The sequence below is a fragment of the Dothidotthia symphoricarpi genome (genome assembly GCF_010015815.1).
Source record: "Dothidotthia symphoricarpi CBS 119687 unplaced genomic scaffold P153scaffold_13, whole genome shotgun sequence".
In the NCBI taxonomy this organism is placed as follows: Eukaryota; Fungi; Ascomycota; class Dothideomycetes; order Pleosporales; family Dothidotthiaceae; genus Dothidotthia; species Dothidotthia symphoricarpi.
The window spans coordinates 960,232-984,242 of record NW_022985020.1 but is presented as its reverse complement, the minus strand read 5'-3'; the positions used below and the strand labels follow the sequence as shown (position 1 = coordinate 984,242).

At 43.6% G+C, this 24,011-nt stretch overlaps 8 protein-coding genes across 8 annotated transcripts; 1 reads left to right on the top strand and 7 right to left on the bottom strand.

The window, feature by feature from the left end:
* Positions 1-41: 41 nt before the first annotated feature.
* On the bottom strand, positions 42-1,481 carry P153DRAFT_294073 (uncharacterized protein; the record flags this gene model as incomplete). Its single annotated transcript, XM_033663933.1, has 3 exons — positions 42-709; positions 766-1,393; positions 1,443-1,481. 3 exons carry the CDS (start codon positions 1,479-1,481, stop codon positions 42-44), a joined length of 1,335 nt encoding a protein of 444 aa, XP_033522561.1.
* Positions 1,482-2,683: 1,202 nt separating this feature from the next.
* Positions 2,684-4,048, bottom strand: P153DRAFT_368048 (Clavaminate synthase-like protein). Its single transcript, XM_033668418.1, has 3 exons — positions 3,897-4,048; positions 3,691-3,843; positions 2,684-3,638 (listed from the first exon to the last, which is right to left on the bottom strand). Exons 1-3 carry the CDS (start codon positions 3,961-3,963, stop codon positions 2,794-2,796), a joined length of 1,065 nt encoding a protein of 354 aa, XP_033522560.1. The 5' UTR covers positions 3,964-4,048; the 3' UTR covers positions 2,684-2,793.
* A 119-nt stretch (positions 4,049-4,167) lies between these two features.
* On the top strand, positions 4,168-5,032 carry P153DRAFT_377025 (actin-crosslinking protein; the record flags this gene model as incomplete). Its single annotated transcript, XM_033669715.1, has 2 exons — positions 4,168-4,550; positions 4,600-5,032. 2 exons carry the CDS (start codon positions 4,168-4,170, stop codon positions 5,030-5,032), a joined length of 816 nt encoding a protein of 271 aa, XP_033522559.1.
* A 526-nt stretch (positions 5,033-5,558) lies between these two features.
* Positions 5,559-6,874, bottom strand: P153DRAFT_343390 (uncharacterized protein; the record flags this gene model as incomplete). Its single annotated transcript, XM_033666005.1, has 1 exon — positions 5,559-6,874. Exon 1 carries the CDS (start codon positions 6,777-6,779, stop codon positions 5,559-5,561), a length of 1,221 nt encoding a protein of 406 aa, XP_033522558.1. The 5' UTR covers positions 6,780-6,874.
* A 700-nt stretch (positions 6,875-7,574) lies between these two features.
* Positions 7,575-8,726, bottom strand: P153DRAFT_294327 (uncharacterized protein; the record flags this gene model as incomplete). The annotated part of the gene is made up of 1 exon (XM_033663950.1): positions 7,575-8,726. One exon carries the CDS (start codon positions 8,724-8,726, stop codon positions 7,575-7,577), a length of 1,152 nt encoding a protein of 383 aa, XP_033522557.1.
* Positions 8,727-10,715: 1,989 nt separating this feature from the next.
* Positions 10,716-13,806, bottom strand: P153DRAFT_398018 (sulfate permease-like protein). Its single transcript, XM_033671605.1, has 5 exons — positions 13,484-13,806; positions 13,286-13,435; positions 12,524-13,095; positions 12,351-12,474; positions 10,716-12,301 (listed from the first exon to the last, which is right to left on the bottom strand). The coding sequence occupies exons 1-5, from the start codon at positions 13,590-13,592 to the stop codon at positions 10,878-10,880; spliced, it is 2,379 nt and encodes a 792-aa protein (XP_033522556.1). The 5' UTR covers positions 13,593-13,806; the 3' UTR covers positions 10,716-10,877.
* A 1,454-nt stretch (positions 13,807-15,260) lies between these two features.
* P153DRAFT_432536 (uncharacterized protein) lies at positions 15,261-16,656 on the bottom strand (the record flags this gene model as incomplete). The annotated part of the gene is made up of 1 exon (XM_033672974.1): positions 15,261-16,656. Exon 1 carries the CDS (start codon positions 16,617-16,619, stop codon positions 15,261-15,263), a length of 1,359 nt encoding a protein of 452 aa, XP_033522555.1. The 5' UTR covers positions 16,620-16,656.
* Positions 16,657-16,711: 55 nt separating this feature from the next.
* P153DRAFT_343382 (ferredoxin reductase-like protein) lies at positions 16,712-18,277 on the bottom strand (the record flags this gene model as incomplete). Its single annotated transcript, XM_033666004.1, has 3 exons — positions 16,712-17,428; positions 17,602-18,152; positions 18,233-18,277. The coding sequence occupies 3 exons, from the start codon at positions 18,275-18,277 to the stop codon at positions 16,996-16,998; spliced, it is 1,029 nt and encodes a 342-aa protein (XP_033522554.1). The 3' UTR covers positions 16,712-16,995.
* Between the last annotated feature and the right edge of the window lie 5,734 nt (positions 18,278-24,011).

Below are 24,011 nucleotides of genomic sequence, written 5' to 3'. Positions count from 1 at the left end.
TTTTGCGTAATGCAGACGCGCGTTCCCATCGCTTCTCTCTTCTAAGCCATGCTGGCTACTCCGAGCTTCTCGCTCTCTTCCTTTTCGAACATCGTATCCTCGAGCCACTTTGTGGCTTTGGCGCACTGCGAGTCCACGTATGTCGTCCAGAAATGCGCAATCGTGTACTCGACGACGAAGAACATGGTTATCGCAAAGGCCCACACAAACGAGTTTGTCGACCGGGGAATGTAGTGCTCAATCGCCTCGCCCTTGCCGTTTTCCCCTTGCTCCACGTGGTACGGGGCCGTCGACCATCCGTAGATCAACCGGGCAAGTCCAACTTTCATCACCGTTCCGTGCGTGAGGTAGACGGCGAAACTGTTGCGGCCAACCCACATGAACAGCTTGTTGGAGAACATGTTCTGCAGCGTGGGCGACAGCCAAATCCCCGTAACGATCAGATCCCATCCGATTGCTGTGAAGCGCTTGGGGTAGCTGGCTGCATCCTTGGGGATGATCCAGTCACCGATGTTCTTGAGCTGCACCGACCACGCTGACCACTCCCAGTGCTCTCCGGGGTAGCACGCTACGTACCACCCCACGACGATGAGGGTGGTGAGGACGGCTCTTCGCACCTTGGGGAAGGCGTTTACAAAGTCTCGGAATCCCTTCTCGGATCCGATGTCGCAGAGGATGACGCCGTAGAGGAACTGGCATTCAAAGGTTTCTGTTGTGAGGGTTAGCAGGGCGTACCACATAAAGGCAATACGAGTGTTTCCTCACCTTTCTCCGGGCTAGTGCGGTTCCAGTACCATAGAAAGAGGACAACGCAGGTAAAAAGGCGCATGCGGAACTTCATAAACACGGTGGCAAATAAGAGCACGTAGATGAGAAAAGCGCCCTGTAACAAAGGAAGCAGCGCCCACTGATGATCGTCGTACTCGTTGTTGGCACCAGACCACGCTCCCTGAAAGTTCCTAATCAATCGTGGTATTTCCGTATCCAGAGTGCCGATGTTTTGCGGGACGGAGCGTCTGAACCAGTGAGAATCGCTTCGTCGGGCAACGTCAAACGCGCCAATCTGTGCAAAAGCCCATGCAATAACCAAAGCGATGGTGGCAGGCATAATCAATCGTGGGGGCCGGCGGAAGGCTGATTTTCCAAGCGTCGTCAGGGCGGCTGGAACGTTTCCAGACTTTGCCTGACGGAGTGGTTTGATCGCGCACACGTATCCGGTGAGAAAGGCAAACATTGTGACTCCGATGCGGCCTTGCCATGGCAGTCGAAAGAAGGGTAGTTGTAGTAGTTGTGGTGTGGCGTCCTCGCTATCGCGTGGTGACCAAAGGCTGTAATCCCATGCTCTGCAGAGATGTGTGACGACAACAAAGAATGACGCGACTCCACGAACGCCCTGGTTGTGTTAGACTCGTCTACTGCCGTCACTGCTGTAGGGGGCGTACCTCTACCCACGTCACGTTCTGACGGTTGTTGGCGACCATCTTCGGCGTGGCACCGCCAGGCTCTTGCGAAGTCAATCCGGAAACGGTGGCGCGCACAATCGATAGCGGGACCTTTGATAGTAAAGTCATGTAGATGGAGAAACGGGTGTGGAAAGGGGGTGGAGGGGGGGCGTAGATGGTAGAAACCACGAACAACAAAGAATACCAAAAGAGAAGAAACGAGCGACGGTAGAAGCTAAAAACCTACATTGACGTCCTGCCGAACCAAGACGGAAGTTAAGTGCTTGTAGCCAGGATCCAAGCAAGTTCCCCCTGCAAAGACGGATGGGCGGATTAGCATCTTGGCATGGGATTGACATGGCGTATGGCTCCATTCAATTGGCCGTAACCTCAACAGGGCAAAGAAGCGCCGAGTCGTAATTGTTGGCCGCGTAATGTGTCTTGGCACCGGACTCGTGTCGAACGTCCCCCACCCGTTTCACGATTAAGGTCCCTTGGCTACGCCTGGTTACGCTGTTGTGTGAGATGTCGTTGGCTTGTTTGGGCCGGGTGAATGTGGCTGGGCGGAAGTCGGCACAAGAGGCAGATGCACATGAAGCCACATACCCAGCCTCATAGGTGCTGGGCAAAGACTGGGGCAAAAGAGTGCCAGCATTCAAAGTGTGGCGCCCGAAAGTACAATTCAGCATGGACTTCTGCACTGGGTCAAGTTGCATCAAGTCCATTTGCTCGGATCAGAGTTTGCGACGCCACTGACGCGTCTTGCAAAGAGCCCGGAGGGTCAAATGCCTGATAGCCTTGCTGCGAGTATACATCTATTGCCGATAGCCGCAGACACGTAATTTTCCCCTACGCCTCGGATAAAGCCCACGTACTGATATGGGAGGCGGTGGACGAGGTTGGAATCAATCAAGCCGCCTAAGACGTTGCGGCTCTGCTCTGCGTTTAGCTAAGACTCGGCAACTAGGAAGGTTCCCGCAGTCGCACCTTCCTGAACCTCGACATAGGCGGAAAACTAGCGTCACGCGCTACATCAGATCGTGGAGGCCTGGACGTTCGAATTGCGATGCGTCTTGAACGCGCGGTAAGACCGTATGCGAGGGACGCACTGGCAGATTGTGGTGACGTCAGGTCCCTCTAAAAACACGCCGAAACCCGGCTCTTACCACCGAAAATGGTAATAAAGCTATCGCAACCCTTGTAGATTTCTCTTGGCTGCGACAATGCAATCCCTCAACACCCTGACACGCCAGATAGATATTGGAGGGTCTATCATACCCCATGCTCTTTAAATTTGATCTACATGCAGATGCAATACTCTTTCCAGGACTCGAGTCATGCGCACTACCACTCAGTGATTCTTTTCTACAATTTCCTTGGCAAAGGCTGCGAAATCCCGTCTCTCATCTACCTTCTCCCACAGGTTGGGTTGCGTAAAGACCGCCAACGTATTTCTAGCTACCTTCCCTCCAACACCTGGTCCGGCGCCTCTCACAAAGTGCGGCACAGCCTTGAACTTGCCCTGAGTGATGATCTCGAGAGCTTCACCCGTCTGAAAACCTAGACAGTCGCGGGGAATGCTGACCTTGACGGTTTGACCCGTCCGGGAGTGGATGTAGAGGCCTGCCTTGGGATCAGGCGAGCGCTCAAGCTCCTTGAGTGGTGCAAACGCGGAACCAGTTTGTGGGTGATGCGCGGCCTCGTCAACGAACATGGCGGATGTCAGACCTGTGAGACAGCCATGGTCGATATGTGTGGCACACCAGTCGTCCTCATCAACGCTCGCATCGGCAGACGACTCCGGGCTGGGGAAGTAGTGGAGAAGTCTGGCCTTGGTCGACACGCTCGTCTTCACAACGTGCTCGAGATAACCCTTCTGGTAGCCCTCGATGTTGGCTTCGGCGTACTTGTCGCAGGCCCGAGCAACCAGTGCTGCAGTGTCGATGATGAATATGCACAATTCACGGAAAGTCTCTTCGAAACCTGGCAGAAGCTCTTCGGATGGCCAAACATTGGGAGCAGTGTACTCTGGGAACGACGGGTATCTTTCGGCAACGGAGTGTTGCGTCTTCTCGAAGTCAGGCGCACAGTTTACGTAGTACGAGCCCTTGAGGGTGTCATATCTGCCGTCCTTGAGCGTCTCCTTTCCGCGTGACCATCCAACGAGCCACATGGATGCAGGAGACTCGAGCTTCTCTGCCGACACGTCAGACCACACTTGCTACTTGTAGTCACGCTGAATACGCACTCAATTCATCCTCTGATAGGTTGCCCAGGACAGATGCGTAGGAGAGGAGCTTATGGCGAAGTTGATGGAACTTTGCAGGCAGATCTTTCACAACGATTATACCAAGACTGGCAGGGCCAAATGCCCCCTCGAGAAGAGAGAAGTCTACTTTCTCTGATAGTGAATCAGCCAGAACTCATTGAACGTTGGCCAAGAATGTGTCTCACCACTTCTTAGGTCTTCCAACCCAACAGCGACTGCGTTCTGATTCACGGCATCTTTGGGGTTAGCCATATTGGTACTTTTGTAAGGTTGGAGAGGTTCAATGATCAGGACCCGGGTCTGCGTCACAGCCAGTACAGCTGCTTTATCGTGATAATCTGGAGCGGAGAGCACCATGGCACCTGCCCGATTCGTCTCGGCCGCCGCCAAGGCCTCGGACGATGCCGCGTCGGATTCCGACGCGACCTCAGCACAGCACACGAGAAACATCCGACTATGGTCAAGGCACTCCACTTCAAGGGCGACAAGAAGGCGAAGAAGCGCAAGAGGGTCGCCGATCCGGATGATGCAGAGGGTTCGGCGTCGAAAGCCGTCACCACGGCAGCACCCGTCGCAAAAGCAGAACATGACGATTCTTGGGTCAACGCTGACGCGCCGAGCGATGTCTCTGGTCCCATTGTCATTGTGCTCCCCACCGACAACCCAACGTGCCTAGCCTGCGACGCGAACGGCAAGGTCTTTGCGAGCGGGCTGGAGAGCGTCGTCGAGGGCGAAGCAGTGACGGCAGCAACGGCGGAACCGCACGACGTCAGGCAGGTCTTTGTTGCGAATCGCGTCGCTGGCACAGAGAGCGTCAGTTTGAAAGGCCACCACGGAAGGTATGAGTGGCGCATGCGCTCCCCGACTGCAGGCTGACAAGGCATCCAGATATCTCAGCTGCGACAAGCACGGAGTCCTAAGTGCGACAGCAACCGCCATTTCCCCCGAAGAATCCTTCCTCGTCATCCCCGTCCCGGACAACCCCTCGGCCTTTGCTCTCCAGACTTTGCGTGACAAGTTCCTATCCATCGACGATTCCGCTACAAATACACCCGACCTTCGCGGTGACGTCGAGACTATCACGTTTAACGCGACACTGCGCCTCCGCATGCAAGCCCGCTTCAAGCCGCGTCTCAAGGCATCCAAAGAGGAAAAGGCCAGAGAGAAGATCAGCCGCAAGGAGCTGGAAGAGCTCATAGGAAGAAGGCTGGAGGACGACGAGGTCAGGAAGCTGAAGAAGGCGCGACGCGAGGGCAACTTCCACGAAACGGCGCTGGACATGAAAGTCAAGTCGTCACACGACAAATACGCAAGCATGTGAGACGACTATGGGCTCCGTCTGTCTGTGATAGAGCTCTCGGGGTAGAGTCACTTGCAAGTAGCTTGTGCTGCCGCCCAGTTGTTGCCCCGACATGTAAAGCGCCGTGAAACTGTAACACGTCTCATCTACGCAACCGACGATTTGCCGTGCACGGAGAAACACATGCCTTGTGCGCCATCATGATGCGCCACGTATCTTGGGGTTCTCTTGGATCTGGGCAACGGAGAAGCACCCGCCTAGGCGCTGCAGTGTTAAGGGTCAACGTAAATACTCCAAAAACACTCGCCATCTTCCGAGTGTGTACAAGAGAAGTTGGAGGTTGTTGGCCATGGCAGCTTGCAGGATGAAGGCGAAGATGTTGTGAAGAACTGGATATCTGTACATCTTCAGAGGTCCAATTTCAGAGAAAACTCCTCAGGTACCGTTTTTGTTTACATCACACCCTACGTTTTATATTGACGTAAGAGTTATCTATACTTGTTCGTGCATCTGCATTTCTTTCCATCTATGTAGAAGTATGCTTGTATCAAAATTCTGAACTCATCTTCTCCAGCTCCATCTCAGAAGCGTAAGTCACCGGATACCTCCTCCGCATGAGTCTGTCCGTCCATTCGTTCTTCGTGTGTATCTGTTTCGGCACACTCCACATGAACCACCCCACCACCCACATGTACCCAACCAGCCTCTCCAGCTCTCTCACAGACCTGTTGCTCGTGATTACCAGTTTCTCTTTCACTCTTCCCCAGATGTTCTGCGCCACATTCTCAATGACGATAGGTAGCATCTGAGCAGTGTACCAGATAGCAATACACCATATATCCCCATCACTGCCGTCCTGCATCCACCGCACGAGACTATGCATCAATCCCGATGCCGCAAAAACGAGAATATTCTCCAGCAACCGCGTTTGTAGCCTGCCTCTCTTCAAACCAAGCCATCCTCGTGTGAAAATCTTGACATGCGCGGAAAATGAATGATAGATGTAATTATGCCAATGCTTCCCCCAATATCTCCTTACGCTCCACGCTTCGCTTACCGAACCGAACAGTGACATGCTCCATTCATTCGGCGCGTCGAGACCGCATCCGACGAACAGGACGGCAAAGATAGAGTGATACGTGTCGTACATAAGCATATTGATTATGCACCACTGGAACGTGAAATTGAACCGAACGCGCAGCTCTCGCATGTTGAGCGACGACGGGAGCCGCCGAAAGAAGAACGCTTTCTCAAATCCGTAGTCGCTTGACATGGTAAAAGATGGGGTGTCGAGGAATATATACCATGACGCCATGGCAAGATACAGTGTGATGACTTTAGTGATATGGCGGAGAAGGAATGACAGGCGCGAGAACTCATGCCTTCGCTGCGGCCCCAGTGTTGATTGTCGACGCTGTGTGTGGTTCCGGTCAAAGAGCACCTTGTACGCTTCTCTCAACCTCCCTCCTCTTTTACGTGCTATACTGTTCGCAGGTGAAGGGGAGAATTCCAAGATCGCAATCTCGTAGCTCATATGTGCAAACCAGATATATAGGAAACGCCCGAACGTATCATTGACGCTAGCGTTTGGTGTTAGGTCTAGATGGTACTTGAATGCGTAGGTGATTGGCAGCGCCAGAAGCAACAGGCTGAGTTTCCGGTGATCAGGTGGGTAGGCGAGAATATAGAGAGCGTAAAGAAGCGCAAAAAGTGTGGAGACGAAAGGTGTGAGTGCAGAGTGTGGCGTCCATGGGGAGGAGGTGGTCATGTTGAGTGTGAGGTTGTGTGGCCTGCGAGACGATGGTTTGTAGATGGTCAGGGATGGTAGTCTGAGCGACGGTAACGTGCTTTTGAAAGTAAGAGTGAAGGTGAATGCTGATTGGTGGTACAGAGTTCACATAGAAATCGGCGGATGATAGGACAATATCGATACAGTTCACCTGGCTTACACTGCCTACTAATGCAAGGATACATTCTCAGAGCACTGTTTGTGATGAAAGCAATCCTGCCAACCGGCCAGTAAGTCTTTGCGTAAGATATATTGCTGCCAGCATATTGTAGGTCACTTGAGCCTCGCTCGTAAAATGTGGCGTCGGTTTCTGGATCCTTCTCCTTCCTCGTTAGTAATGGTGTGCCGTTGGCGAGCCTTAGAAATCGGATCTGACCCGTCCCCAAAGATAGACTTTGACACCTGAACCATATGGGTAAACAAAGTACACCTTCTCCAGAACGGTGAAGAGCTTATGAAATGGCATGTCGGCGCGGTCTCGCTCCTGCTCATCGACACTACCTACCTTGCCCGTCTGTCAAGCATGCCTATGAATATGGTTTGTTTTCGCGAAAGAAGGGACCAATATCATTGAACTATGTGCGTACCTTGATTCATTACCGAGATGATGATCATTGCTTGCTATTGGTACTGATGGGTATCGTCGCTGAAATCATATGCTCCTCTGACCACCAAGCGACTCTATTCGCCATGTAGTCGCCGTTAACAACGACAACTCCAGAACGCGACGTCTCCTTGCCATAAATATGACCAAAAACATCAACGTCCAAATGCTCATGCGAGCGAACCAGCTTCTGGACTAGTCCCCGACCCAGCTTCGCGAATCTTCTCCAAGTCTACATGCTGCATCACCTCCTTTGCCCACCAAATACCCGTCCAAGCTTGAGCTACCATCTTCAATCTATCTGCGATCTTCCTCTCCTCCGCTGCCTCCTCCTGTTCTTTACGCATCTGTTCTTCGGCCTCGTTCCACGGTATCTTAAACAAACTCGTATTGGCCTTTTCAGTGAAAGCAGACGACGCCCATACTCCTGGCGTATAGTTTGGGCACCCGCGATGGAAGTCGGACCTTAATCGATGCTGTTCTGCAGAAGTCTGAGGTCGATGTGCCTGAATCGTCTTATTATCAGAAAGTTTGGCGAAAGGAAAAGGATTGCTAGTGTTTAAGGCTTCTGGTGAGACGGCTGCAAAGTTGCGTGTTCGAACGCGCTTGCGCACAGGCGATGTTGTGAGTGAGTCCGCGGACGAGAAAGCGATTTTGCGTTTGAAGATGGACTTTGGTGCAGCTTTGTCCTGCAGGTTTCCAACGCTCGGCGCTAAACATAGTTCTGATGTCTCCGGTATAGAAGTACGATCCTTTGGCACATGAGCTTGTGAACCAGGACGCTGATGATCTAGGTTTGCTTCTGTACTTGTGGTCGCAGCTCTCTCCTCCATCTCGTCTGGTGTAAGCTCCTTCTTGAGTACCATCGCCAACAACTCCATCATCAATTTGGCCAACTCCCGATCTTCCTCAGTGGGCTCGTCCTCTTCTGCACCACTCACATACACAAGGCCCGGGATCTTAGCCAGACGTATCTTTTGGTCTTCCCACTCGAGTAGCGCATTCCGGAGATGAGACAGATCTGCCGGAGGTAGCTGCGCCTCTGCGACTGCTATCTCGAACTGTGCAACGGCGTTTGTCAGACCGATTTTCGCGTCTCGTAGTTCTTTCCTTAGCGACTTGTGCCCATGCTCATCCTTGGAGGCGAAGACACCACCTCGCTCAACCAGCCGACGTTGCACATCTTTGATGGTTTCCGTATGCTGCTTTATGAAGCAAGCAGGGCAGACCTTCGGGTTTGGGAGCTTTGACGTTATGGCATCTGAGATAGGGTGCGAACATGGAGTTGCAGCGGAGTCTTGACGATTACGCACGCGGAGCATGATCAAATTAATCAGTTCGTCTGTAGAAAGGTCGGCGGTAGACTCTCCAAGCAGGAGATCGTTTTGTGTCATGTTGATGTGGCTTGATTCAGCAGAGTTCCCCTGTGCGAAAAGTGAAGGTGAGTTGTTTGGATAGATGTGGCAAGAGCATCTGATGGAGGAAAGTCAGTGAGTCCCCTGTGACGTCACCACCTGTAAAGACGATCGTTTCTAGTTGTTTGTAGGACATGAAGATGGTCAAACAGTGAGATGAAGGAGCGATGGCCAACCTTGGATGAATATCGGAAATGTCCAGTGAAACACGCATCAACTAGGTATGAGCTGAGGCCGTCTTTAGAAATCACTAGGCCGTATCGGGTCTAGCCACGGCAATGTTCGAACATCAAGCCCTGGGCTTATCTTCACGGAAACGAATCGATGAACGCACTGTGAAAGAATGAATGACATCACAGTTAATCTCGCTGTATTTGATAACAATGCCCCAGATATAGTCTAAAAAGAGGCAAAGATGAACAAGGCTAGGACCAAAAAGGACGAGTTTAGAGGAGCACAGACATGAAGAGCATAATTTGCTTGTTCCCTCCAACAAAAAGTTCCAATGGTAAGCTAACTATGATTAGAAACGAGTTCACGATGATAATCAACGGCCGATCGAAGCCGAATGCGTACCCTTCCCTACGATCTCACTAGCGGACTCTAGACCACAACGTCGCTTTGTAGCGACTGCCACCCGGGAGACCACAGTTAGAAGGTACTTTGATTTGTATGAGACCAGTCTCATCACTCTCGTCTTATGCACCTCAGAAGGTGATCTTGGATTGAAAGAAAGATTTAGCAATATGTGTCAATCATCAAGTGGTCTGATCGTGAAAAGATACTCAATCGCTCTTGTCAATAGTCTTAACGTATCGTAATAGTCCGAACTGACCAGCCTTCCGATCTACCGCGTAGCATATCTAGATTCAGAGGACGGGTCTGGTAGTATGGAACCCCATACCCTCCACACAACTTCGTCGGTTCTTCGACGCCTAGCTACGGCACTCGTTCCTGATTACCCTTCAAGCTAGGCACTGCCATACTACTTGCTATGCGGAGCATCACTGCACTTCATCATGGCCATGTTCAATATATTGGGCTAAGAACAGTTTGACTCGGCCTAGTCTGCTACTACATACCCGCCCAAACCGTCTATACCAAATTCCTCGTATCATACAGGAAAGTTAGTTTTAGGCCACATAACTATCGGATGATGGTCTTATAACCAGGGTCTGCGGTATACAATCAAGACTGACAGCCCGAACGTTTATGTCACAAAGATCCCTGCCCTAAGACTCCCAAGTTGCTTGATAGGGAGAAAGCGTCTAAGTACCACAAATGTGAACCAGTATACGTATCCCTTCTTAAATTAGATCTGACGAAGTGTTTGGATCGTTAAGACTTCTCAGATCTCACTACAGGAATCGTTGTCTCGGGCATTAAGGCACCACTGTCCTTGCAATAGTATTGTTCCAATGTGTAAGACCTGTTAGTTCAGCCATGAGCAGCCTTAATTCATATCATCGATTCTGAACTGCCAATTCGGTCGCTGAACATGTATATGAGGCTTCCAATCTCGCATATGTTTCAGAGATGTACTTTCAGACTTGCGGTAGGTCGAGAAGCCGAGAGAAGCAATAGTCAGAGGCACACATCATCGAGCATGTTTTGCGTCGAAAGTGTCATGTTGGGGCGAAGGCCGCTCAAGACCAAGTGGAGTCAAGTGCCATACTATCAATCTCCTTCCTAGAAACGGTCTAAGCTCGGGCCAGTGCAGCAACAGATTTGTAGAGACGTAGGTCGTCTGTTGAAGAATGAAATATCAAGTTTTAAATTGTAGTCTAGGCTAATCAAGCCGAAAGATAGGGACACGAAGTAGCTGCATCATACACATTATGTCTATTGTAATCTACAATGCTTTTTTCGAACAGCTTGGAGAATCACCACTATGAAGGTGGGAATATGTATAAGGTTTGACTGAACAGTTTAGGAAACATAATTCAACAACGTATTTGATTACATGTGAAATACCATAGAACATCGTATGCAATATCGTCGCAGGTCGGGTAGAATGGTTAAAGTATTAAACACAGTTAAGTGACTTGTATAATGCGCTCATTCGTACTTACTTTGTACCTCATGTCTACCAATGTGCATTTCCGAACTCCCGCCTGGACTGAAATGCGCCAGCTTCGTCTCAACGCCCATAATTGCACTTTCAACTGCGGCGGGCACGTCCATATGGAAAAATGGCCTGTTTTGCCCATGTATTGTTGAAACTTTGCCAGAGAAACTTTTCTGTTCGCCAATGGTCTGGATTTCATCTTGAGCTTCGACGTCACCAGATTGCGGTGCCGCGGTGTCGAGAGGCGCATAACTGTATACCGGGTTCCAATGCTGGCGCGAACTAAAGCGTTCGCGATCGAGGTACCCAAATCCGGCTGTTGTCAAAGCGCGCTTAGTCCATCGGCTATTGATGGATGCGAAGTGCCACTCCACAGACTCAGGTGCGGCGTAGCGATCGAGCTGCGCCCGAACGTCGACCAGGCCTTGGACGGAGGTCACATCGACGTTGTTGACCGCGCTAAAGTCTAAGACGATAGCGTGTAGAATGGGCCTATTGTCGTCGATATTGGTCCGCTTCCCTCGGCGTGGACCAGGGTCATTCCATGGACGATCACCGATCTTAGCATATCGGTCCAGTGTCGTAGGGCGAGCGATGTGTTGTGCGTGAGCTACCAGTTCGTCCATGTAGCCTTGTTGATTGAGGTAAGTAAATCCCTCCGTGAAACGGTAAATGAGAACACCAGGGTATGGTGATTCAATGTCGATGTGAGGGTTTGATCCGTCTTTGCGGTTGATGGGAAGATATGCCTCTCGCTTGCTACGGTCACTAACCTCTGAAGTAGAGATACCGTTCTCCTTGCGAGCCATCGATTTTGATGTTGCGCGATAGACTTGAACCTTTCCAAGGAGTACACCGTGCGTGAACAGTTGCCGCCACAAAAGCAGAGCAAAGGAGGCTGCAATGGTCGTATATATGCCGTTTTCGATGTTTGTGAAGACAGTGACGAATACTCCCGCAAAGAAGATGATGACTTCCAGAGGACTAGTTTCCCAAAACTGGAATACCACATTAGGCGGTGTGATGAGATCACCAACGGCATGGATGATGATGGCCGAAAGACCGGCTGAAGGAATGTAGAAGAAGACAGCTGTAAGTGCATACAAGGCCAGGAGAACGATGATTGCAGTAAAGATACCAGCTAAAGGTGTGCGAACGCCTGCTTTTGACTTGATAGCCGTCCGAGAGAATGATCCTGTAGCAGGATATGCACCAAGGAACGGTCCAATTACATTTGTGAAGCCGACTGCGACTAATTCTTGGGAAGGATTGATGACGTAGTTGTTGATGCGGCCGAATGACTTCGAAATTGCAATGTGCTCGAGAATCAAGACGATGATGGTGACTGGTAAGTCAGGGGCAATAGCACTCAGTATCTCGGTATTGATGGTTGGGACACCAGCATGCTGGAAGCCTTCATGAGTATCAGCAGTGTACTTTGATGGCTGGGTCGAACGATCTACCTCGTGGTACTTTGCCCAGGATCCTGAACTTTGCCTTTTTCGTATCGCCTCTGATATGACGATTTGCAAGCCAGCTAATCATGATGTACAACAAAATGACAAAAGCCATACGCAAAGTACTAACCTAACGGGTGTAAGTAATTGGCCAACAAAGACGGGGAGTGTGAACATACGAAGAACCAGAACTTCTTCTTAGACGGCTGCTTCTTTGACATGAAGTTGCAAACGATGCGAATAGCATAGAGTAGAAACAAAGCAGACAACCCTATTGCCGCGTCCAGTTTCGTATTGGGAAGCTTTTTGAGAGTGTTGATGATGACTTGGTACGTGGGGCCGCGGGTGTTGATGCCCGTGATACCCATCAGTGCTGGAACCTGGCCGGCTCCGATACTGATAGCCGCACCGGTCATGAAGGATGTGATTGCGACCAGTGGAATAAGTTCGACAATCCTGCCAAAACGCACGAGGCCGATGAAAAGCAGTACAGAACCGGCGATGACCGACAACGCTCGAGCGATGTCAACAGCGGCCAGATGCGGCTTCGTCGCCTGAACTTTGATGACGATGTTTCCAACAATTGTGCTCATCACAGCCACGGTGCCAATGGTGATATCTTTGGACGTTGCGAAGGCCCAGTAGAGGATGAAACCAACAAAACTGGTGTACAAGCCATACTCAGCTGGCAACTGTGCCAGCAGAGCGTAGGCCATTCCCTGAGGGATGACAACAAAGCCCACCGTAACACCTATCCGGGTCGTCAGTTTTCATAGCTCGAAAACATATTGAAGCTACTAGACGATGGGATCAAGAGACTTTCAACCTGATTTCTTGACTCTGTTTCTATATGATTGTTGAAAACTCTGACAACGAAGGTACCCAGCATGGAGCGGTCCTTGGCAAAAGAATATTTTAGAGATTGAGAAGCTAGAACTTACCTGCAATGACATCGCCGAAAAGCCAAGTCAAATTGTAATGGAATATCCAGTCCCAGAAAGGGAACAAGCTACGAACGTAGCGCTTGAAGGCCGGGAACGAAGGTTTGAACTGTGAGAGATACTCTGCTGCAGTGGGTTCACGCTCGACGTCTATCAACAAGGTTAGCTATGCTTAGTTGGGGCTTGAGAAAAACTTGCATGTCTCGACAGAGGAGATAGACGTGGCACCAGAGTTGTCTAGCTCTTCCCTGCGGTAATCAAGATTGATACCAAGCGCTTTGGCCACACCACGCCCAACTACCGCCATACTGGTGTTTAATAGACCGCGATGGTGTTTCTCGTCAAAGGGTTATTATTTGTAAGAGAGTGAAAGTTTGAGAGTTTACGCTCGATACCACGTCCTCGAGGGCTCAAGATTGCTTGCTTAGGACAAGTCGGTCTTGGTGAAGCGAAGCATATCTAGGAATTGAATCATTGGGAGTGAGAGGCACATGAGTGTATTTATATCATATCGGAGAGCCAGTACCGTGGAAATGTACCTGGTGTAGATTACACTACATGCGCTCTGGTCCCTGCTTGGGTATTTGTTAATGCACTAAGATGCGCTTGGCGTGGGAGAGGTGTGTAGGAACAGGAAGTTGGGTTTGATCACATCCCGACTCAAAAATGGCAAAAAAGCGCCCGACAATGGCGTGCTGGCCTCGAAGGCGTTCACAAGCAGAACCAACGATTGGCCGTCTCAGCCGCAAAATCCAGGAATCTAGGCTGAAGAGGCGGAGGGCCGCAGCTTTACGGGCCTTGGCTTACTGTGCTACTAAGAGTGGGTTGCGCTTCCTGATCGTGTCAAAATCCGGCATAGTTGTCAGAGTACCGTGTTTCCACGTCGAACCAGACCGTTAACATGCAAACCGACGCTAGAAAAGCGATGTTAGATACATAGAAACACAGGTAAAGCAAACAGGATCCAAGCATGAGACTTCGCATGTGTGTTTTCGCGTAAGAGTTCACGCAATTCCGCCATGCAATTGCGTGCCCCTTGGCTTGGAACTTGGCTTTGATGTTGGCGTTGCTGGCGTTCTGGGCGTGTTCAAACCTCCGCTCCACTACCCAAGTAGCGGAGGACAGTCCCAAATTGATTTTAAAGTTAATCCTAATCGACACTAGGGTACAGTGGTTCCATGAGCAGAAGCTTCGTTCAGTTGATTATGAGAAACCCTTACACATCTCATGACCATAACGTTTCCAAGGTTTCCAAGAGGAGTTGATATTTTAGTTACATAGCGATAATGACGTGTGTACAATCAAGTTAGAAGCGCAACAATACTGTAGTTCGTGACTTTAGTCTGTTCCCCTTTACCCGTATCGCTTGCCAGGTGTACTGTGGTGCCAATCCATAAGTGTTATTGAAGGTCTCCTCAAGAGGCGTATGGCTTCAACTTATCGTGTCATCGCATCACCAGATGTGGCCCACGTTATGCTCAGCTTGGATAGTCGTCAGTGCTTGTTCATTAAATTCGGTTGTTATACTCGAAAACGCTGAGCTGCCATGGTTTGATTTGCATGTCAGGTAGTACTTACTATCGTTTTCCTATATTCGACGCGGTTTGAGACATAACTTTGATCGTGAGAAATTCTTGTTCTGGCGCAATTCACGATGTGCGTTCAGTTATGTGTGTGCATTAGACGAGAGAATCGAAGATAACGTTTTATAACCTGCTCTATAAAAGGCAATACAGTAATAGTCAACAACGTAACTCTAACCGGTCATTGGGATACACAGGTAAACAGTCGATGCACAAATGGCTTGATCGAAACCTTAGTAACTCTGCTCCAGTTCGAAATAAAATGGCCATATAATCGTCTATTGCAATGGGGATACCAATCTACATGTCTGAAATTCGGTACAGACGATCCCTTTTGATGCATGTCAAAATCAGATCCCAAGAACTCGTAGTTATAACATTAAGTCCGCATTCTATTCTTTCTTTGAGATGGACTTAGAAGCTGGGCTGCCCGGGAGAAAGAGTGTCACGTCTGTTTCACGAGACCAGATATCATCGCTGAACAAGTCCTCAAGACCTTCCACGAAATATGTTTCAGTCTGGTGAAGAGTCGAAATAAAAGCATCCAAATTACCAGATATTTGTGAAACAGGAGGATGTCTATAGCCCTCTTGACTATCCTGAAAGCCTGTTCTGTGTGTGTAGTGCCCCTTCACGAACCCACAACTCTCCGCGAAGCCAAGTGAACCATTTGGCAGAGGTGAGTCACTAGTCATGTCGTTATCAGTCGCTTCAATGGCGAAAAGCTGTGCAATTGCAGGCAGGCGTGAGTGACGTGTAGATTCAACACTCGAGTGTGCTAGGATGACTGGCTGAAGACGAGATTGCGGAGGCTGGGCAAGCTGGAATTCGAGATAGTCAGGCGAGGAACTATTGATGATGCGGAGCAATGCATTCCCAATCTCGTTGTGCGAAGATGGCTTGTTGAGCTCTTGGATTTCCATATCCTCCCACAGACACTCCGCATCGACACAATCCTGATTGGTACGTGGAAAAATCTCGTTTTCTTTAGAGGCTACGAGCTGATTGAACGCTGTGTAGCCAACATCAACTTGAGTGTCAGCATCGAAGTATGTAAGTTCGACACATGGAGGCAACATGGAGCCTTGCATAGTGTTGTCAGACATGTTTAGAACATTAGTCATCGTGGTGTTCATCTGATCCAGCTTCGACGTCATCTGCGTAATTTCGTTGCACATTGTCAGACTGTTGAGGGTGGGCTTTCTATCCCACTCGACAGTGCTCGCACCAACCTTTTGAATGCCGGGAATTAGATCAAACTGTATAGACATCTTCTTTATCTCACCGTCATTCACAAGATTGACAAACCAAGCACTCATCCGTCTATCAACGAAGAGCCGGTAAGGTACATCGCAGTCGAGTTCTGATTTGCATTCTATGTCGCAACACACTCCCGGGTAATGTTGTCGATCCAGCCCAATAGGTAGAGAGTCCCGAGCTAAGAAATTGATCTTCTGCGATGCATTTGTGAAGCAGTATGCTTTCAGAGAAGAAACCCCTGGCACGCGGACTGGGTTGATACATCCATCGTCGATTTTGTTGATACCCGGACTTTCGAAGTCGTTCCCGTCAGTGTTAACAACTAACAGTTTATCATTTGTGTTTTCAAACTTGAATTCGACCGAAGCTGGAGCATGAAGGTCGAGCTGGCGATGCGAAGAGTCTGAGCCGACGGTAGAGGTGGGTATAGTTGTGTTCATGACGACGGTACGTCGATTGGCTCTACCGACGTTGTCCGTAATATGAGCCATAATTCAATATATTATGGAGGTCTACTGAACAAGTGTCGATAGTATCATTAGCAGAGTGTATCTTTACTTATCTGCTAAAATGATGAAAGCGACGAGTCTCCATGAGGAAGGCACAACAAAGCATATATACATGCCAACGTGACTACACAATGAGCAAGAACATCGTTCTATGCGACAGAATGCATTGTGGGAATGACAAGTAACGCGACAATGAATGGTCAGGCGCACGTTGTGTAGTTTACTGAGGTAGTGTTTACAGCGAACTTCTGCTCCAAGTCGATGGTCGATTGGATTGTGCACCAAATCGAGGAAGAAGCGCGTGATACAAGAGATCTAGTCTAGAGTGCGTATATCGTACAGTCATGTCACATACCCTCTAAAACTTGTACACTTGGTCCTTGCTGTAGCCCAACTCCTTCAGGTAACCATCAAGCTCGCCTTGGTCCGATGGACTCTTCTTGCCACCACTGATAGCTTTGTACATGCCAGGCGGCCCGCAGACGAAGATCTTGATCTTGTCGCCCTGCTTGGGCTCGGGCAACACCGTCTTGAGTAGCTCCTTGGTGATGTGGCCCTTGCCGCCCTGCCACTGCTCGGGTGGGTTATCGAGGACGTAGAAGGCGCGGAAGCGCTGTGGGTACGTGTTCTCAAGATGCTCCCACTCCTTCTTCAGCAGAATGTCCTCCTCGGTAAGGTTGCCAAACACCAGTGTGACCTTGGTCTTGTCGTCGGGATTTTTGAAGATGGCGCGCGCCGTCTGCCACATGGGGGTGATGCCGGTGCCGCCACTGATGAGCGCAATATGCTCACTAGATGTTGGGGTGCGAAGTCAGTTAACGTCTCACACTGCTTCTTTGTCGCGAGATGCACCATTCAGTGCGACAAGTACTGAAGAGAGGGGTATCCACGTAGTCTCCACAGCGATAGAAATCCGTCACGACGGAAGTGAGGTATGTGTAGAAGAACGAAAGAGTGACCTTACTGTTTATTCGAGCTCCATTGGTACTTGGGTATGGGGCCCTTGATATCGAGACGCTGGCCAGGTTCCATGCTGTGCATGTGCTCCGACATGGGGCCGTTGGGGTACTTTTTGATGATGAAGTCGACTGTGCCCTTCTGGTCCACGTCGCTAATAGGCGTGTAGGGTCGGATGACGGGCTTCTGCATCTCGGGGCCCTTGTACTTAGTGATGACGGCCGACGCCACCGGCAACCCGCTTTCCATGTCATCCTCGGGTAACTTGAACGTAAGCTTCTTGGTGTTGTGGTTGACAATCTCCGACTTTTCCAGCAGCAGCGACACAAAGCCCTGCTCGCCACCTGTGAACGCCCTCTTGGCAGGCCCGCTCAACACGGCGGGAATCTTGCTCTCCTCGGACGACGGCGGTGCGGCGCCCTGCTGCCCGGATGGCGAGTCGCCGCCCCTCAGGTAGAAGTAGGCGCCTGTAAGGCCTGCAGCGCCAATGCCCGTGTAGAGAATACCATTGTTGCCGCCGCCGCTCTGGGGCGCCTCGGATGCGTACCGGCGGACCTGCTGGATGAGCGTTAGCTGTGCTCACGAGCCCTGGGCAATGTGCTTGTGTCGCAATTGAAATGGCGGAAGAGGGCGCATACCTGTTGCAGCGTCCTGGCTGGACGGAGAACTTGTCTGGCAAACATGACGAGATGGGTTGATGATTGGATGCGAGGATACAAGAGTTGAAAGGAGAGGAAAGTCGCAAAGCTCCTTCGTTCCTGCCGCCAAGAAATACGTCATCCCATCCGATCGCATGTAATTGCTGACATCATCGCCTCGAATATGCCTGTAGAACACACGCAAGGATAATAGCTGGGCCTAAGCTAGTGAAAAATCGAGCTCTATTTGGATAATAACATTACATAAAAGGGTAAGACATAAATTAATTAATATAACCTGAAATAAAAAAATCCCCAAATTTAATAAAGAAGTAAACTATAATAGAATAACGAAGTATTTATAATAACTTTTCCTGTGCACGAACGTATTAGTACAATAAATCTTAAAGAAGAGATATAGAAAGAAAGGACAAGCTTTACATAGAAGATATATAATAAATATATAGTATAGATAATAAGTAAGTTCTTTTTAATTTATTAGTAATCTAAAATAATAACAGAAATATACTAAAATTAGAAATAAAGGTTAAGTTTATTTCTAGAGCTTATCTATAAAGACCTCTAGTTAATATAAAAAATTAATTATATAGAACTTTCTATAGAACTAGTACAAAATAGCTTATTAAATATTAAGTTATTATATATCTATAGGTAATTTTTAAAATTACTTATAAAAGCTAAGCTAGTAAAATATAGTAAGCTATAACAGTACAATTACTTATTATAGCTTATATATAGCTTTTAAAAATATTCTAGTTTAAAACTTTAATTTTCTATAAACCTAGTTTTTCTTTTACTTTCTAAAGAAGAAATTTATATAAAATCTTGTTTTAATCTAACTTACGTAGTTTAATTATACTAACGTTTCTATTAATTAGGCGTTAATCCTATTCATCCCTTTATATTTAGATTATAACTATAATTACTAAAACTCCTAAGTCTTACTCCTATTACATTAATTATACTAATAAGGGGAATCTTAAAAAATATTAATTAAATATACTTAAAGTAACTACTTAAACTTTCTAGAGTACTTCTATACTCTTATATTATCTATAAGAAACTTAAAATGTAATAAGACCTTTTTAAACTAACTAATATCTTTAGTTATAGTAGTAATAACAAACTACTTAATACTAAGTCTATTAAATTTAGAAAGTTTATTCTTAAAATTACCTTTATTAGTATAAAGTATTGTCCTAAAATAAGCTAGATCTAAACTTTATTAAGCTATACTTAAGGTTTTCTATTTTTCTAAAGGTTATATAAAAACTCTTTATTTACTAAGTAAAGCCTAGTACTACTATACTATGTAATATCTTTAGATTCTCTCTACTACCTAATTAGGTATTTTGAAATTTTAAAAGAAATATTAAATTTACTATACTCGCGCTAGTTCTTATATAGCTTAATTTATTAGTTACTTATTACTACAGGATATAATAGTCTTTCTAATAGGTAATAGATATTAGAATAATCTTATTATACCGACTTCTTTATAAATACTATATACATCTATTTTATTAAAAACCTACTTGAGTTTTTTAATATATATTACTAGTGTAAAAGAGAGGTTTATTTAACTAAACTAAAGTATTTAGCTTATAGATAAAGCTAATTATAGTTAATAATCTAGCTTGGAAATACTTATAATTATTATTTCTTAGTAGCGAGTAGTAGTAACACGGCTAACTAATAAATAATTATTTATATTATTAATATGTTCTATAGACTAGTATATAGAACCCGTAGATTTTGGCTAATTATTACCTAATTAAATTGTTTTAGCATAGTAGAACTTATACTACCTGTTAGAGCTAAAAGTGTGCTTTTTAGTGTAGAGTTTTAGTCTAATATTCTTGAAATTATACGCTACGTAATTGTATTAACTAAAATTTACGAATTTAATTACACTAGATTATAGATTTCTTCTTTAATTATTTATAGTAAAGAAATATTGAAATTAAATAAAAATAAATGTCTATTATTAATAAGTAAGATAACTTTAGTTTTCTAAGGCTAATTTATCTAAAGATCTAAATTCTAAAATAAGAATAGTAGCTTAATAAAAGAAAAATAACTAATATACTACTTTATACGTAATTATAGATAGAACTTACTACTAATTATATTATTGTAAAAATATTTATATAGAAGCCTTAATTACATTTATTTTTAAATTTTGTAAGATTTAAAGATTTAGTAATAGTAAATTACTTATTGATATAGAATATACTAGTTCCTTTACTATATAGTTTTCTAATTAAAAGAGTTTAGAATTCTAATTTAAAGAAGTACTTAGGATAGAAAAATATAATAAGTAATAGCTATCTAGAACTAGATTTACTACTTTTTAGCTTTTATTATTACCTTACCTCTAGAAAATAGAAATTAATTTATTATCCTATAAACTAGTATATAGAAGCCGTGGATTTCGGGCTAATAGAATCTTGTAGCGTAAGTCTAAAGAATATTAAAATTAAAAGTTAAACTTAAACACAGGGCAGAACACTAACTTGCTAACGTAATCTAATTAGCTAATAGCCGGGCCGAAATCCGCAGGTTCTATATACTAGTTTATAGAATAGTACTTTTATATTTTAGTTACGCACGTACTTAAATTGCCCGTTAGTTCGTGTTATATACTTATACTAACTATAGTAGCTTAAGTTTAACCTAGTTTTAACTTTCTACTTTCTATTTCTATTACTCTTAGTATTACTATTACTATTACTTCGACTTTCTAATAAGATTAGATAGCTTTTATTATAATCTAGAATAATCTTATTATCCTATAGAAAGGTTCTAAACCTTCTAAATTAGTTCTATAAGTCTTCTGTTTTAGATAGTACTACTAGAGAAAATTAAAGCTTACCTGTAATATCTTTTATTATTAATTTAAAAAGTTTAATTTTACTACTTAGTAGTAAGGCTATAAATTTAAAAAAGCTATAATTTCAAAAAAGCTCTTTTAGTCTTATAAACCTTAAAAGAATAAAGCTAATTTCTAACTTTATAAAGCTATAATTTAAGTTTTTTTATTAAGCTTAAGCTTATAAAAGATATGTATATCTACTAGGTATAAAGTATTTTCTTAATTACGTTTTCTACTTTGGATACTATATATAAAAAGGTTAAACTATAGTAAAACTATTATAAATATACTGCAAAATCGTTATAGTTACTTAATTAGTTATAGGTTTCTAATTATTTCAGGTTTTTAGCGTGTTTATACTTAAAGTATAAGCAGATAGACGTAATATAGTAATAATCTACTATAGTAACTTAATATAGAAGCTAATATTAAGCCTCTTTTTATATAGTAAGTGTTTATAAGAGTATATTGCAATAGTAATAAAGAGCTAAATAGCTGTCTCTTAAAAGCTAACTACTTATTATACTAATATAGATATATATTTTAGAGCCTTAGTAGTAACTACACTTTTATTTAGATTTAAGTTTAGAATTAATATTAAAGTCTAGAAATCTTTTAATATAACTAGGAATTCTAAATATTACACTAGAGCAGCTTTAAAGGAGGTATAGATAATAATAGTATTTATAGATAAGCTGGTATATATATATCTTCTATAACTTAAGAGTTAATCTCTTTATTTATCTATTTTTATATCGATTATATCCTATCTTTCCTTATTACTTAAATAATACTAAACTTATAATATAATCTATTTTGTATAGCCTTTAAGTTCTAATACTAAATTTCTTACTGAATAGTAATTTGAAGTTAAAAATATTAAATAAATATAATACTTACTAGTATTATTCTAAGTTCTTTAGTATTTATAAAAAAGATATCTTAGATCTTTATTAGCTTAAGGCTTATTAGCTACTTAGTATTTCTTTTTTTTTATTCTATATCTAAGTTATTAAAACTTTTTTTTTATTTACTTACCTCTTTATTACTTCTATATTGTTTCTTTATTTTAGCTATTTACATTTTCTTGCGCTAGTAATAGAACTTGTTAGTATCTTATATTTAGTTTCTAGTAGTATTATTAGTAAAAATATTACTTTCTCTAGACTTATTTACTATTACTAAAACTTTTTATATTATTATAGTTACTATAAGAACCTATATAGACACTCTTTAGTAGTCTATTAGTTTTATCTTATTTTTTTAATAAAAAAGCTAACTAGTAATCTAGTCCTATAGCTTCTTTAAGACTTGTTACTAAACTTTCTAAAGTAATAGTATAATTCTTTTACCTAACTAGATATTATATCTAATAATTTCTAATAGAATAGTTTTATTTTTTAATTATAATTTCTCCAATTTACTTATAGTAACGTAATCTTTTTATAATAAGTGTTAAGTATAATCTAAAGTTAGTTATAATTTATATCTTGCCCTTCTAATAGATCTCTAGAGAAAAGCTTTAGCTTATTAACTAAAATTACTAGGTAGATACTAAAAGAAATATTAAATCTTATAGTTTAAAATAGGATTACTTTTCTAACTTATAATTATATTTTAATCGAGTCTATTTTCTTTTTTAGCTTACTATTATAGGGCTTTAATTTTACTATATATATACTTAGCATTCTTCTTATAGTAATATAACCTTTTATTTATACTAACTAGCTTGAATTACTTTTAGTTCCTAGGCTTAAATTATTAAATTTTTATATAGTTTAGTATTTTTATAAATCTTATAGTAACTACCTTAGCTAGCTTTTCTAAATTAATAGGCTCTTTGTCCTCTTACTAAATAGTTTATTATATATTTTTCTCTTCTATATCTATATAACCCTACTACTGTTAATAAATAGACTAATACTAGTAAAATTAATTATCTATTTCTTTATAGTAATTTAAGCTATAAAGTAAATTAGTACCTAGTTAGTGTTTTTAGATACTATAGGCCTATAAGTAAGCTTCTATAGTATTATTAGTTTCTAGGTTATAGTAAGTAGATACTAAATAAATAATACTATTTCTTTATGTAAGGAACTATAAAAGTCTAAAACTAACTAATTACTATACTAAGATATTATAGTATATAAATACTTTAGGTAAGCTAGAGGTCTTTCTATAAATACTTTTATAATTTTCTAGGTATCTAAGTCTTTATGTAGAATAAGTATTATATCTTTACTTTAAGTTTTTATACTACTATAGAATAGTAATACCTGTTACTCATAAGAAAATCTATAATAAAGTCTATTAAGAATTCTTTTTATACTATAATTATAAGAAATTGTAGTATTAGTAAGTTTGTTTTTACTTTTCTTTATATTCTTTTTTTATATATTATTTAGTTTTTAACAGATTTCTATATTACAAATAGTACGTCTAAAAAGACGAAGTTTTGATTTAAGCTCTTATAAGTATACTTATCTCTAAAGGACAGAGATTAATATATAATCTTATTATTGTATTCTTATATACGCGTTTTGATTATTTATTAGTTTTTATTTAGCTAAAGTTTAATCTAGTTACAAGTAGGTTATTAGCCCTTTCTTTCTATTACTATTACTATTACTATTACTATTACTATTACTATTACTATTACTGTTACCCTAGTAGTTACTAGTCCTTATACTGCTAATAGTATATATAGGTACTATACCTACCTAATTACCTTTACTAATCTTATCTTCTAATTATAATACTTAAAATCTATAAAAGCTTACTTAAAGTAGCTCTTATTCAAAGTTAAAGTTGTAAGCTAGTTAAGTTAAAAAAGTTACATATTAAAAAAAGCTTAATTAGCTTTATAAACTTATATAAAAAAGA

Coding starts and splice junctions, on each gene's coding strand:
- P153DRAFT_368048 (XM_033668418.1), bottom strand. CDS start 3,963: ATGGCTAACCCCAAAGATGCCGTGAATCAGAACGCAGTCGCTGTTGGG. Junction 3,844..3,896: donor GTTGGAAGACCTAAGAAGTG/GTGAGACACATT, acceptor ATTCACTATCAG/AGAAAGTAGACTTCTCTCTT. Junction 3,639..3,690: donor CCTATCAGAGGATGAATTGA/GTGCGTATTCAG, acceptor ACGTGTCGGCAG/AGAAGCTCGAGTCTCCTGCA.
- P153DRAFT_398018 (XM_033671605.1), bottom strand. CDS start 13,592: ATGGCGGTAGTTGGGCGTGGTGTGGCCAAAGCGCTTGGTATCAATCTT. Junction 13,096..13,285: donor TTTCGGCGATGTCATTGCAG/GTAAGTTCTAGC, acceptor CGACCCGGATAG/GTGTTACGGTGGGCTTTGTT. Junction 12,475..12,523: donor AGAAGAAGTTCTGGTTCTTC/GTATGTTCACAC, acceptor TACACCCGTTAG/GTTAGTACTTTGCGTATGGC.